The sequence below is a fragment of the Bombina bombina genome, chromosome 6, assembly GCF_027579735.1.
Source record: "Bombina bombina isolate aBomBom1 chromosome 6, aBomBom1.pri, whole genome shotgun sequence".
NCBI lineage: Eukaryota > Metazoa > Chordata > Amphibia > Anura > Bombinatoridae > Bombina > Bombina bombina.
The window spans coordinates 1,079,734,834-1,079,748,933 of record NC_069504.1 but is presented as its reverse complement, the minus strand read 5'-3'; the positions used below and the strand labels follow the sequence as shown (position 1 = coordinate 1,079,748,933).

The 14,100-nt window shown below is 41.8% G+C and overlaps 1 protein-coding gene across 1 annotated transcript in view; it reads right to left on the bottom strand.

Annotated features, from left to right (window-relative positions):
* NUP205 (nucleoporin 205) overlaps positions 1-14,100 on the bottom strand; it is a 373,309-nt gene that overhangs the window by 145,012 nt on the left and 214,197 nt on the right. The window contains exons 24-27 of the mRNA XM_053719689.1: positions 13,923-13,938; positions 13,617-13,715; positions 11,920-12,068; positions 11,633-11,824 (exon numbers count right to left, since the gene is read on the bottom strand). Coding sequence (XP_053575664.1) covers positions 11,633-11,824; positions 11,920-12,068; positions 13,617-13,715; positions 13,923-13,938 — 456 coding nt within the window. The remainder of the gene's footprint in view (positions 1-11,632; positions 11,825-11,919; positions 12,069-13,616; positions 13,716-13,922; positions 13,939-14,100) is intronic.

Here is a 14,100-nt window from a genome sequence, read left to right as displayed (position 1 = left end):
TTTGAATGGACCCTGGATCAGAAGGTCCTGTTTCAGAGGTAGAGACCAAGGCGGACAGGATGACATGTCCACTAGATCTGCATACCAAGTCCTGCGTGGCCATGCAGGTGCTATTAGAATCACTGATGCTCTCTCCTGTTTGATTCTGGCAATCAATTGAGGAAGCATCGGGAAGGGTGGAAACACATAAGCCATCCCGAAGGTCCAAGGTGCTGTCAAAGCATCTATCAGAACCGCTCCCGGATCCCTGGATCTGGACCCGTAGCGAGGAAGCTTGGCGTTCTGACGAGACGCCATGAGATCTATCTCTGGTTTGCCCCAACGTCGAAGTATCTGGGCAAAGACCTCCGGATGAAGTTCCCACTCCCCCGGATGAAAAGTCTGACGACTTAAGAAATCCGCCTCCCAGTTCTCCACTCCCGGGATGTGGATTGCAGACAGGTGGCAAGAGTGAGACTCTGCCCAGCGAATTATCTTTGATACTTCCATCATTGCTAGGGAGCTTCTTGTCCCTCCCTGATGGTTGATGTAAGCTACAGTCGTGATGTTGTCCGACTGAAACCTGATGAACCCCCGAGTTGTTAACTGGGGCCAAGCCAAAAGGGCATTGAGAACTGCTCTCAATTCCAGAATGTTTATTGGAAGGAGACTCTCCTCCTTATTCCATAGTCCCTGAGCCTTCAGAGAATTCCAGACAGCACCCCAACCTAGAAGGCTGGCGTCTGTTGTTACAATTGTCCAGTCTGGCCTGCTGAATGGCATTCCCCTGGACAGGTGTGGCCGATAAAGCCACCATAGAAGAGAATTTCTGGTCTCTTGATTCAGATTCAGAGTGGGGGACAAATCTGAGTAATCCCCATTCCACTGATTTAGCATGCACAATTGCAGCGGTCTGAGATGTAGGCGTGCAAAAGGTACTATGTCCATTGCCGCTACCATTAAGCCGATCACCTCCATGCATTGAGCTACTGACGGGTGTTGAATGGAATGAAGGACCCGGCATGCATTTTGAAGCTTTGTTAACCTGTCTTCTGTCAGGTAAATCTTCATTTCTACAGAATCTATCAGAGTCCCCAAGAAAGGAACTCTTGTGAGTGGAAAGAGAGAACTCTTCTTTTCGTTCACCTTCCATCCATGCGACCTTAGAAATGCCAGTACTAACTCTGTATGAGACTTGGCAGTTTGAAAGCTTGAAGCTTGTATCAGAATGTCGTCTAGGTACGGAGCTACCGAAATTCCTCGCGGTCTTAGTACCGCCAGAAGAGTACCCAGAACCTTTGTGAAGATTCTTGGAGCTGTAGCCAGTCCGAATGGAAGAGCTACAAACTGGTAATGCCTGTCTAGAAAGGCAAACCTTAGATACCGGTAATGATTTCTGTGAATCGGTATGTGAAGGTAAGCATCCTTTAAATCCACTGTGGTCATGTACTGACCCTCTTGGATCATGGGCAAAATTGTCCGAATCGTTTCCATCTTGAACGATGGAACTCTTAGGAATTTGTTAAGGATCTTTAAATCCAAGATTGGCCTGAAAGTTCCCTCTTTTTTGGGAACTACAAACAGATTTGAGTAAAACCCTTGTCCCTGTTCCGACCGCGGAACTGGATGGATCACTCCCATTAATAAAAGATCTTGTACGCAGCGTAGGAACGCTTCTTTCTTTATTTGGTTTGTTGACAACCTTGACAGATGAAATCTCCCTCTTGGGGGAGAGGATTTGAAGTCCAGAAGGTATCCCTGAGATATGATCTCTAACGCCCAGGGATCCTGAACATCTCTTGCCCAAGCCTGGGCGAAGAGAGAAAGTCTGCCCCCTACTAGATCCGGTCCCGGATCGGGGGCCCTCGATTCATGCTGTCTTAGGGGCAGCAGCAGGTTTCCTGGCCTGCTTGCCCTTGTTCCAGGACTGGTTAGGTTTCCAGCCTTGTCTGTAGCGAGCAACAGCTCCTTCCTGTTTTGGTGCAGAGGAAGTTGATGCAGTTCCTGCTTTGAAATTACGAAAGGAACGAAAATTAGACTGTCTAGACCTAGGTTTGGCTTTGTCCTGAGGCAGGGCATGGCCTTTACCTCCTGTAATGTCAGCGATAATCTCTTTCAACCCGGGCCCAAATAAGGTCTGCCCTTTGAAAGGTATATTAAGCAATTTAGATTTAGAAGTAACATCAGCTGACCAGGATTTTAGCCACAGTGCTCTGCGTGCCTGAATGGCAAATCCGGAATTCTTAGCCGTAAGTTTAGTTAAATGTACTACGGCATCTGAAATAAATGAGTTAGCTAACTTAAGGGCTTTAAGTTTGTCTGTAATCTCATCTAGTGTAGATGATTGAAGTGTCTCTTCCAGAGACTCAAACCAAAATGCTGCTGCAGCCGTGACAGGCGCAATACATGCAAGAGGTTGCAATATAAAACCTTGTTGAACAAACATTTTCTTAAGGTAACCCTCTAATTTTTTATCCATTGGATCTGAAAAGGCACAGCTATCCTCCACCGGGATAGTGGTACGCTTAGCTAAAGTAGAAACTGCTCGCTCCACCTTAGGGACCGTTTGCCATAAGTCCCGTGTGGTGGCGTCTATTGGAAACATTTTTCTAAATATCGGAGGGGGTGAGAACGGCACACCGGGCCTATCCCACTCCTTAGTAACAATTTCAGTAAGTCTCTTAGGTATAGGAAAAACATCAGTACTCGCCGGTACCGCAAAATATTTATCCAACCTACACATTTTCTCTGGTATTGCAACTGTGTTACAATCATTCAGAGCCGCTAACACCTCCCCTAGTAATACACGGAGGTTTTCCAGCTTAAATTTAAAATTTGAAATATCTGAATCCAATCTATTTGGATCAGAACCGTCACCCACAGAATGAAGTTCTCCGTCCTCATGTTCTGCCGCCTGTGACGCAGTGTCTGACATGGCCCTAATATTATCAGCGCACTCTGTTCTCACCCCAGAGTGATCACGCTTGCCTCTAAGTTCTGGTAATTTAGCCAAAACTTCAGTCATAACAGTAGCCATATCCTGTAATGTGATTTGAAATGGCCGCCCAGATGTACTCGGCGCTACAATATCACGCACCTCCCGAGCGGGAGATGCAGGTACTGACACGTGAGGAGAGTTAGTCGGCATAACTCTCCCCTCGTTGTCTGGTGAAATATGTTCAATTTGTACAGATTGACTTTTATTTAAAGTAGCATCAATACAGTTAGTACATAAACTTCTATTGGGCTCCACTTTGGCATTAGCACATATAGCACATGTATCTTCCTCTGAATCAGACATGTTTAACACACTAGCAATTAACTAGCAACTTGGAAATGCTTTTTCAAGTAATTTACAATAATATGAAAACGAACTGTGCCTATAAGAAGCACAGAAAAAATTATGACAGTTGAAAATAAATAAGTTATAGCATCAATCTTTGTCAGAAATATACAATTTTAGCAAAGGATTGTTCCCATTAGCAAAGGATAACTAACCCAGGCAGCAGAAAAAATACACAAATAAACGTTTTTTATCACAGTCAACTACAATCTTCACAGCTCTGCTGTGATGATTACCTCCCTCAAAAAAAGGCTTTGGAGATCCCTGAGTTCTGTAGAGATGAACCGGATCATGCAGGAAGAAAATGAACCTCTGACTGAGTTTTTTGATGCGTAGTAAAAGCGCCAAAAATGGCCCCTCCCCCTCACACATAACAGTGAGAGAGATCAGTGAACTGCTTTAATTTAAACAAAACTATTGCCAAGTGGAAAAAATAGTGCCCAAAACATTTTTTCACCCAGTACCTCAGAGAAAACAATTTATGCTTACCTGATAAATTCCTTTCTTCTGTTGTGCGATCAGTCCACGGGTCATCATTACTTCTGGGATATAACTCCTCCCCAACAGGAAATGCAAGAGGATTCACCCAGCAGAGCTGATATAGCTCCTCCCCTCTACGTCAGTCCCAGTCATTCGACCAAGAATCAACGAGAAAGGAGTAACCAAGGGTGAAGTGGTGACTGGAGAATAATTTAAAAGATATTTACCTGCCTTAAAAAACAGGGCGGGCCGTGGACTGATCGCACAACAGAAGAAAGGAATTTATCAGGTAAGCATAAATTATGTTTTCTTCTGTTATGTGCGATCAGTCCACGGGTCATCATTACTTCTGGGATACCAATACCAAAGCAAAAGTACACGGATGACGGGAGGGATAGGCAGGCTCATTATACAGAAGGAACCACTGCCTGAAGAACCTTTCTCCCAAAAATAGCCTCCGAAGAAGCAAAAGTGTCAAATTTGTAAAATTTGGAAAAAGTATGAAGCGAAGACCAAGTTGCAGCCTTGCAAATCTGTTCAACAGAGGCCTCATTCTTAAAGGCCCAAGTGGAAGCCACAGCTCTAGTGGAGTGAGCTGTAATTCTTTCAGGAGGCTGCTGTCCAGCAGTCTCATAGGCTAAACGTATTATGCTACGAAGCCAGAAAGAGAGAGAGGTAGCAGAAGCTTTTTGACCTCTCCTCTGTCCAGAATAAACGACAAACAGGGAAGAAGTTTGGCGAAAATTTTTAGTTGCCTGCAAGTAGAACTTGAGGGCACGAACTACATCCAGATTGTGTAGAAGACGTTCCTTCTTTGAAGAAGGATTTGGACACAAGGATGGAACAACAATCTCTTGATTGATATTCCTGTTAGTAACTACCTTAGGTAAGAACCCAGGTTTAGTACGCAGAACTACCTTATCTGAGTGAAAAATCAGATAAGGAGAATCACAATGTAATGCTGATAACTCAGAGACTCTTCGAGCCGAGGAAATAGCCATTAAAAACAGAACTTTCCAAGATAACAATTTTATATCAATGGAATGAAGGGGTTCAAATGGAACACCTTGTAAAACGTTAAGAACTAAGTTTAAACTCCATGGCGGAGCAACGGCTTTAAACACAGGCTTGATCCTAGCTAAAGCTTGACAAAAGGCCTGGACGTCTGGATTTTCTGACAGACGCCTGTGTAACAAGATGGACAGAGCTGAAATCTGTCCCTTTAATGAACTAGCCGATAAACCCTTTTCTAAACCTTCTTGTAGAAAAGACAATATCCTAGGGATCCTAACCTTACTCCAGGAGTAACGTTTGGATTCGCACCAGTATAGGTATTTGCGCCATATTTTATGGTAAATCTTTCTGGTAACAGGCTTCCTAGCCTGGATCAGGGTATCAATAACCGACTCAGAAAAACCACGCTTTGATAAAATCAAGCGTTCAATTTCCAAGCAGTCAGTTTCAGAGAAGTTAGATTTTGATGTTTGAATGGACCCTGTGTCAGAAGGTCCTGTCTCAGAGGTAGAGACCAAGGTGGACAGGATGACATGTCCACTAGATCTGCATACCAAGTCCTGCGTGGCCATGCAGGCGCTATTAGAATCACAGATGCTCTCTCTTGTTTGATTTTCGCAATCAATCGAGGAAGCAGCGGGAAGGGTGGAAACACATAAGCCATCCCGAAGTTCCAAGGTGCTGTCAAAGCATCTATCAGAACCGCTCCCGGATCCCTGGATCTGGACCCGTAGTGAGGAAGCTTGGCGTTCTGGCGAGACGCCATGAGATCTATCTCTGGTTTGCCCCAACGTCGAAGTATTTGGGCAAAAATCTCCGGATGAAGTTCCCACTCTCCCGGATGAAAAGTCTGGCGACTCAAGAAATCCGCCTCCCAGTTCTCCACTCCCGGGATGTGGATTGCTGACAGGTGGCAAGAGTGAGACTCTGCCCAGCGAATTATCTTTGATACTTCCACCATTGCTAGGGAGCTTCTTGTCCCTCCCTGATGGTTGATGTAAGCTACAGTCGTGATATTGTCCGACTGAAACCTGATGAACCCCTGAGTTGTTAATTGGGGCCAAGCTAGAAGGGCATTGAGAACTGCCCTCAATTCCAGAATGTTTATTGGAAGGAGACTCTCCTCCTGATTCCATAATCCCTGAGTCTTCAGAGAATTCCAGACAGCGCCCCAACCTAGCAGGCTGGCGTCTGTTGTTACGATTGTCCAGTCTGGCCTGCTGAATGGCATCCCCCTGGACAGGTGTGGCCGATAAAGCCACCATAGAAGAGAATTTCTGGTCTCTTGATTCAGATTCAGGGTAGGGGACAAATCTGAGTAATCCCCATTCCACTGACTTAGCATGCACAATTGCAGCGGTCTGAGGTGTAGGCGTGCAAAAGGTACTATGTCCATTGCCGCTACCATTAAGCCGATCACCTCCATGCATTGAGCTACTGACGGGTGTTGAATGGAATGAAGGACACGGCATGCATCCTGAAGCCTTGTTAACCTGTCTTCTGTCAGGTAAATCTTCATTTCTACAGAATCTATAAGAGTCCCCAAGAATGGAACTCTTGTGAGAGGAAAAAGAGAACTTTTCTTTTCGTTCACTTTCCATCCATGCGACCTTAGAAATGCCAGAACTAACTCTGTATGAGACTTGGCAGTTTGAAAGCTTGAAGCTTGTATTAGAATGTCGTCTAGGTACGGAGCCACCGAAATCCCTCGCGGTCTTAGTACCGCCAGAAGTGCACCCAGAACCTTTGTGAAGATTCTTGGGGCCGTAGCCAATCCGAATGGAAGAGCTACAAACTGGTAGTGCCTGTCTAGGAAGGCAAACCGTAGATACCGTTGATGATCTTTGTGAATCGGTATGTGAAGGTAAGCATCTTTTAAATCCACTGTGGTCATGTACTGACCCTTTTGGATCATAGGTAAGATTGTCCGAATAGTTTCCATTTTGAACGATGGAACTCTTAGGAATTTGTTTAGAATCTTTAAATCTAAGATTGGCCTGAAAGTTCCCTCTTTTTTGGGAACCACAAACAGGTTTGAGTAGAACCCTTGTCCTTGTTCCGACCGCGGAACTGGATGGATCACTCCCATTAATAACAGATCTTGTACACAGCGTAGAAACGCTTCTTTCTTTATCTGGTTTGTTGACAACCTTGACAGATGAAATCTCCCTTTTGGGGGAGATAATTTGAAGTCTAGAAGGTATCCCTGAGATATGATCTCCAGCGCCCAGGGATCCTGAACATCTCTTGCCCAGGCCTGAGCGAAGAGCGAAAGTCTGCCCCCCACTAGATCCGGTCCCGGATCGGGGGCTCTCGGTTCATGCTGTCTTTGGGGCAGCAGCAGGTTTCCTGGCCTGTTTGCCCTTATTCCAGGACTGGTTAGGTTTCCAGCCTTGCCTGTAACGAGCAACAGCTCCTTCCTGTTTTGGTGCAGTGGAGGTTGACGCTGCTCCAGGTTTGAAATTCCGAAAGGGACGAAAATTAGACTGTCTAGCCTTAGATTTGGCTTTGTCTTGAGGTAGGGCGTGGCCCTTACCTCCTGTAATGTCAGCGATAATTTCTTTCAACCCGGGCCCAAATAAAGACTGCCCCTTGAAAGGTATATTAAGTAATTTAGACTTAGAAGTAACATCAGCTGACCAGGATTTTAGCCACAGTGCTCTACGTGCCTGTATGGCGAATCCAGAGTTCTTAGCCGTAAGTTTGGTTAAATGTACTACGGCCTCCGAAATGAATGAATTGGCTAGTTTAAGGACTCTAAGCCTGTCCATAATGTCGTCTAGCGTAGATGAACTAAGGTTCTCTTCCAGAGACTCAATCCAAAATGCTGCCGCAGCCGTAATCGGCGCGATACATGCAAGGGGTTGCAATATAAAACCTTGTTGAACAAACATTTTCTTAAGGTAACCCTCTAATTTTTTATCCATTGGATCTGAAAAAGCACAGCTATCCTCCACCGGGATAGTGGTACGCTTAGCTAAAGTAGAAACTGCTCCCTCCACCTTAGGGACCGTTTGCCATAAGTCCCGAGTAGTGGCGTCTATTGGAAACATCTTTCTAAATATTGGAGGGGGTGAGAACGGCACACCGGGTCTATCCCACTCCTTAGTAACAATTTCAGTTAATCTCTTAGGTATAGGAAAAACGTCAGTACTCGCCGGTACCGCAAAGTATTTATCCAACCTACACATTTTCTCTGGTATTGCAATGGTGTTACAATCATTGAAAGCTGCTAAGACCTCCCCTAGTAATGCACGGAGGTTCTCCAATTTGAATTTAAAATTTGAAATATCTGAATCCAATCTGTTTGGATCAGAACCGTCACCCACAGAATGAAGCTCTCCGTCCTCATGCTCTGCAAGCTGTGACGCAGTATCAGACATGGCCCTAGTATTGTCAGCGCACTCTGTTCTCACCCCAGAGTGATCACGCTTGCCTCTTAGTTCTGGTAATTTAGACAAAACTTCAGTCATAACAGTAGCCATATCATGTAATGTTATCTGTAATGGCCGCCCAGATGTATTAGGCGCCATAATATCACGCACCTCCCGGGCGGGAGATGCAGGTACTGCCGCGTGAGGCGAGTTAGTCGGCATAACTCTCCCCTCGCAGTTTGGTGAAATTTGTTCACATTGTACAGATTGACTTTTATTTAAAGTAGCATCAATACAGTTAGTACATAAATTTCTATTGGGCTCCACCTTGGCATTGGAACAAATGACACAGATATCATTCTCTGGGTCAGACATGTTTAACACACTAGCAATAACTTGCAACCTGGTTATAATCTTTTTTAACAAAAAACGTACTGTGCCTCGAAGAGGTACTTAAACGATTAAATGACAGTTGAGATAATGAACTGAAAAGTTATAGCATCAAGTTTAAAATAACATAACTTTTAGCAAAGGTTTGTTCCCATTAGTAAATAACTAAATTTGACATAAAAAATTATAGAGTAACGTTTTTATTCACAGTCAATAAAAATTCTCACAGCTCTGCTGAGAGAATGTACCTCCCTTCAAAGAAGTTTGAAGACCCCTGAGATCTGTCAGTGAACCGGATCATGCAGGAAATATAATAGTAGCTGACTGGAATTTTTTGATGCGTAGCAAAAGAGCGCCAAAAACGGCCCCTCCCTCTCACACACAGCAGTGAGGAGAAACGAAACTGTCACAATTTAAAGCAGACAACTGCCAAGTGGAAAATAATGCCCAAACATTTATTTACTCAGTACCTCAGCAATGTAAACGATTCTACATTCCAGCAAAAACGTTTAACATGACAATATTTATTAAAAGGATTAGTGACCTTTAACAGAGTAGTTCCGGTGAAAAACCATTCCCAGAATACTGAAGTGTATACATACATGTCATTATAACGGTATAGCAGGATTTTTTCATCAATTCCATTCAGAAAATAAAAACTGCTACATACCTCAATGCAGATTCATCTGCCCGCTGTCCCCTGATCTGAAGCCTTTACCTCCCTCAGATGGCCGAGAACAGCAATATGATCTTAACTACTCCGGTTAAAATCATAGTAAAAAAAACTCTGGTAGATTCTTCTTCAAACTCTGCCAGAGAAGTAATAACACGCTCCGGTGTTATTGTAAAATAACAAACTTTTGATTGAAGTCATAAAAACTAAGTATAATCACCATAGTCCTCTCACACATCCTATCTAGTCGTTGGGTGCAAGAGAATGACTGGGACTGACGTAGAGGGGAGGAGCTATATCAGCTCTGCTGGGTGAATCCTCTTGCATTTCCTGTTGGGGAGGAGTTATATCCCAGAAGTAATGATGACCCGTGGACTGATCGCACATAACAGAAGAAATAAACGTTTTCACATGCCAGCAAAAAAACGTTTAACCTCAATAAATTAATTGTTATTTAAAACCTATTGCAAGTCCCTGCAAATTAGGTTAAGTCTATGCATACAGTATAAATCCAGTGAAGTACCATTCCCCAGAATACTGAAGTGTAAAATATACATACATGACAGCCTGATACCAGCTACATCTACTGCATTTAAGGCTGAGTTTACATTATAACGGTATGGCAGGATTTTCTCATCAATTCCATGTCAGAAAATAACAAACTGCTACATACCTCTTTGCAGATTAATCTGCCCGCTGTCCCCTGATCTGAAGTTTACCTCTCCTCAGATGGCCGAGAAACAGCAATATGATCTTAACTACTCCGGCTAAAATCATAGAAAAAACTCTGGTAGATTCTTCTTCAAATTCTACCAGAGAATGAATAACACACTCCGGTGCTATTATAAAATAACAAACTTTTGATTGAAGGTAATAAACTAATTAAATCACCACAGTCCTCTCACACATCCTATCTATTCGTTGGGTGCAAGAGAATGACTGGGGGTGACGTAGGGGGGAGGAGCTATATAGCAGCTCTGCTGGGTGAATCCTCTTGCACTTCCTGTAGGGGAGGAGATAATATCCCAGAAGTAATGATGACCCGTGGACTGACCACACTTAACAGGAGAAACAACATATAAAGCAAAATTATCAAATTCCTTAAATGACAGTTTCAGGAATGGGAAAAAATGCCAAATGAACAAGCCTCTAGCAACCAGAAGCAATGAAAAATGTGACTGAAATGTGAAAAAAAGGTGGAGACAAGAGTGACGCCCACATTTTTTTGGCGCCAAGAATAATGCCCACATTAATGGCGCCAAGTACAACGCCCATATTTTTTGGCGCCAAGTATGACGCCACATCCTCTGACGTCGAAACCGACGCCCACATTTTTTGGCACAAAAAAAACGTCTGAATACACAAGTGTCAAAAAAATGACTACAAACTACAACTACAAACAACTTCCGGCGTCAACTACGACGCCGGAAATGACAATTTTGCGCCAAAAATGACGCAATAAAACGAAGCATTTTCTGCCCCCGCGAGCCTAACAGCCCGCAGGGAAAAATAGTCAATTTGAAAATTTTCAAGGTAAGAAAAAAATATTTATTCATATGCATTATCCCAAATAATGAAACTGACCGTCTGAATGAAGGAATACTGATTATCCTGAATCATGGCAAATATAAGTTTAAAGACATATATTTAGAACTTTACATATAAAGTGCCCAACGATAGCTTAGAGTGTCACAAAAATTAAGACTTACTTACCCCCGGACACTCATCTACATATAGTAGATAGCCAAACCAGTACTGAAACGAGAATCAGTAGAGGTAATGGTATATACGAGTATATCGTCGATCTGAAAAGGGAGGTAGGAGAAGAAATCTCTACGACCGATAACAGAGAACCTATGAAATAGATCCCCAAGAGGAAGACCATTGTATTCAAATAGGCAAAACTCTCTTCACATCCCTCTGACATTCACTGCACTCTGAGAGGAAAACCGGGCTCCAGCCTGCTGCGAAGCGCATATCAACGTAGAATCTAGCACAAACTTACTTCACCACCTCCATGGGAGGCAAAGTTTGTAAAACTGAATTGTGGGTGTGGTGAGGGGTGCATTTATAGGCATTTTGAGGTTTGGGAAACTTTGCCCCTCCTGGTAGGAATGTATATCCCCTATATGTCATTAGCTCATGGACTCTTGCTAACTACACGAAAGAAACATGTATATCTAGTGTATAATGTCCCTTTAATTAACCATACATATTTATTATTTGTTAAATGTATACGTATAAAAAATTATGTTCATTTTTTAATGTTACATTTTGGAAATTACATAATTAAGCAATATATACTTTCAAAAAGTCCACATAAAATATAATGGGGAAAATTCACAAAAATTACTTAAAAGTAGAAAAATGCAGGGTTACCATTTTGGACTCGTAGATATAGAGAGCCTTAAGCAGAGGAGGCTGAGGAGTCAGAAGATTCTGCAGGATTGTGTCATCTTGAGCTAGACTATCCACAAGGACCTTCAGGTACCCACTGTTTGAAAGATAGATCAACCACTGTTGTTGCTTGTCTATGGAGACTATCCGGTCCAACAGTGCAAGAGCAAGCATCTGCAAAGCAATTACACCAAAATGAGTACAAAAGTCACTTGGTAGTGTGCAACATTCTCTGCTTTACTAGTTATTTTGCCAAGTAAACAAGTTACCCTTCCTATTTCGTGGCCATCACAAGCATCTCTGCAAACAACTTCCATGAGAGCAGCCCCATAGGTCTCAATTATGGACAAGTTGTCACGCTGCAGCTTACTAAATACATCTTCAGGAGCTGTAAGCCGTTCCCACATGGTACTTTGACCTAGACAGTCAAGGAGAATGTAAACACAGTGCATCATTTAACCCCTACTACTATAGATAATGAGAACCTAAAAGATACATAGCACCCCCCACCAAGAGCAGCATTTAAAATATTGTTTTTTTTCTTTTAATTTTTTGTTAACAAAAAAGTGGGCTGTTTAAAATGTGAAACTAGTAAATCTTTATCAGTTGTGTATATCCTACATCTATAATTAAGCGCTCTTGAATCGCATAAGATTTATTTTAATATGATAGAATGAAAGTCTGCTTTTTAACCACTTGAGGAGTTTCTTGGATATACTACATCCCTAATAATGTTTATTGGCTGACCGGTACTTCCTGCTAGTTGCTCATTGGCTGATAGCCTGTGAGTGTTAGTAAAAATGGACCTGATAAATTTAAAAAAGAAAAAACTAAAATCATCATCACTATTTTCTGTTTGGTTGTCTTAATGCATTTTCTTTCTGGCTTGGCACAAAATAACACCTGTTAGTTTATCTACTAAACTACAAGACAAGGAGGAACTTTAACAAAACAATGCCGTACGCTAAGGAAGCACAGCATTCCACAGTCAGAGTCACTGTTTACGGGTTTGTAGATTTCACACTATTACTCTGTCCTACTGAGACAACAGGAGCAGTAATCACTAGATCAAAAAGAGCTGCTATTTTCTTATTGCTAGCCTCTATTATAGTAGTACTTATGCTTGCAAACAGAAAACAACTATGGAAGTAATATTTTTTTTGCCTGAAAATTCAAGAGCCTAAGTAAACCATAAATCCTCTCCTTTTTTGCAGATAGTTTTTAAACAACAAAACAAAAACCTTCTTAAAACAAAAATGTGTGCAAATTATTTCAACGATATTAATATTAAAAATGTTTAATGACATTTTTTAGTGGACTGTTAAAGGGCCACTGTAAGTAAATATTTTCTATACCTGTTACTAACTACCCCAAATACGCCTTTTCTCAATAGCATTTCATTAACATATCTCTACCGTATATCAGAAATCTTGTCTGCAAATTTAATTGTTTTCCAAACCCACTCTGTGGGTATCCTTTGCTCTGTACCAATCCGTTTACAATACCTAGGTTTCAAAATGGCGCTTTAAACACAAAGTTATTGGTTTAAGTATTTTGAACATGCAGTGCTGAAAATAGTGGGCAGGATAACGTGACATCATCGGCGAATAAAATATATAACTTTTAGAATGTTATGAAACTTTGTTTTGGAGAAAATATAGGTCAGTAGGTTTTAATTAATGTTTATTAACTTTAATATGTTAGTTGTTTAGCTTAAAAATTATAACAGAAAGTAATCCTTTAATGTAAATAGTTTTGTTACTGTTTACTTAACATAAGTAATAAATTGTATTCAATTACATATGACTGCTACAGCACTCTCCATTAATACAGTTTGGCTAAAAAAAGTCTTAAGGGGACATTAAAGTCAAGTTTTTATTTATGCTTCAGAAATTTTTCTCTGCATTACAAAAGATCTGTTGTGTTCATTTACAGTCATCAATTTTTCCTGACTGTCAATACTCACCTGCTTCCAGGGTATCTGGCTCATCTGGCTTCTGTGCAATTTGCAGGTAATACAAGAGAGACCCATATAAGTGTGCTCGGACTCGCTGGAATCCACCGCCTGTTCAGTGATAAAAGGAACAGGTTATTGAACAGAAACCTATGAACCCTTAATTCATTGGTATCCATATAATTGATATTTTAAATATATATCAAACACATATAGTAACAATTTTCCTGTTATTTCTGAAAATAAACAAAGTTCCCTATTAGAGCGATACAACTCTGTAGAATATTTCTCGTGTATCAATGTTTGTTGGAAACTAACAATGCAAAATGTCATACTAGGTACACAACAGCTCAGTTTGTAAAATTCCTCATCAAAGATGAATCCCCGCGACCAAATTTACTGAGAACCCTAGAATAGATTTCCCATAGGCAAAAACATGGTATCAGGCAATACTCCCTTCACATCCCTCAGACAAACACTGTACTTAGAGAGGAAC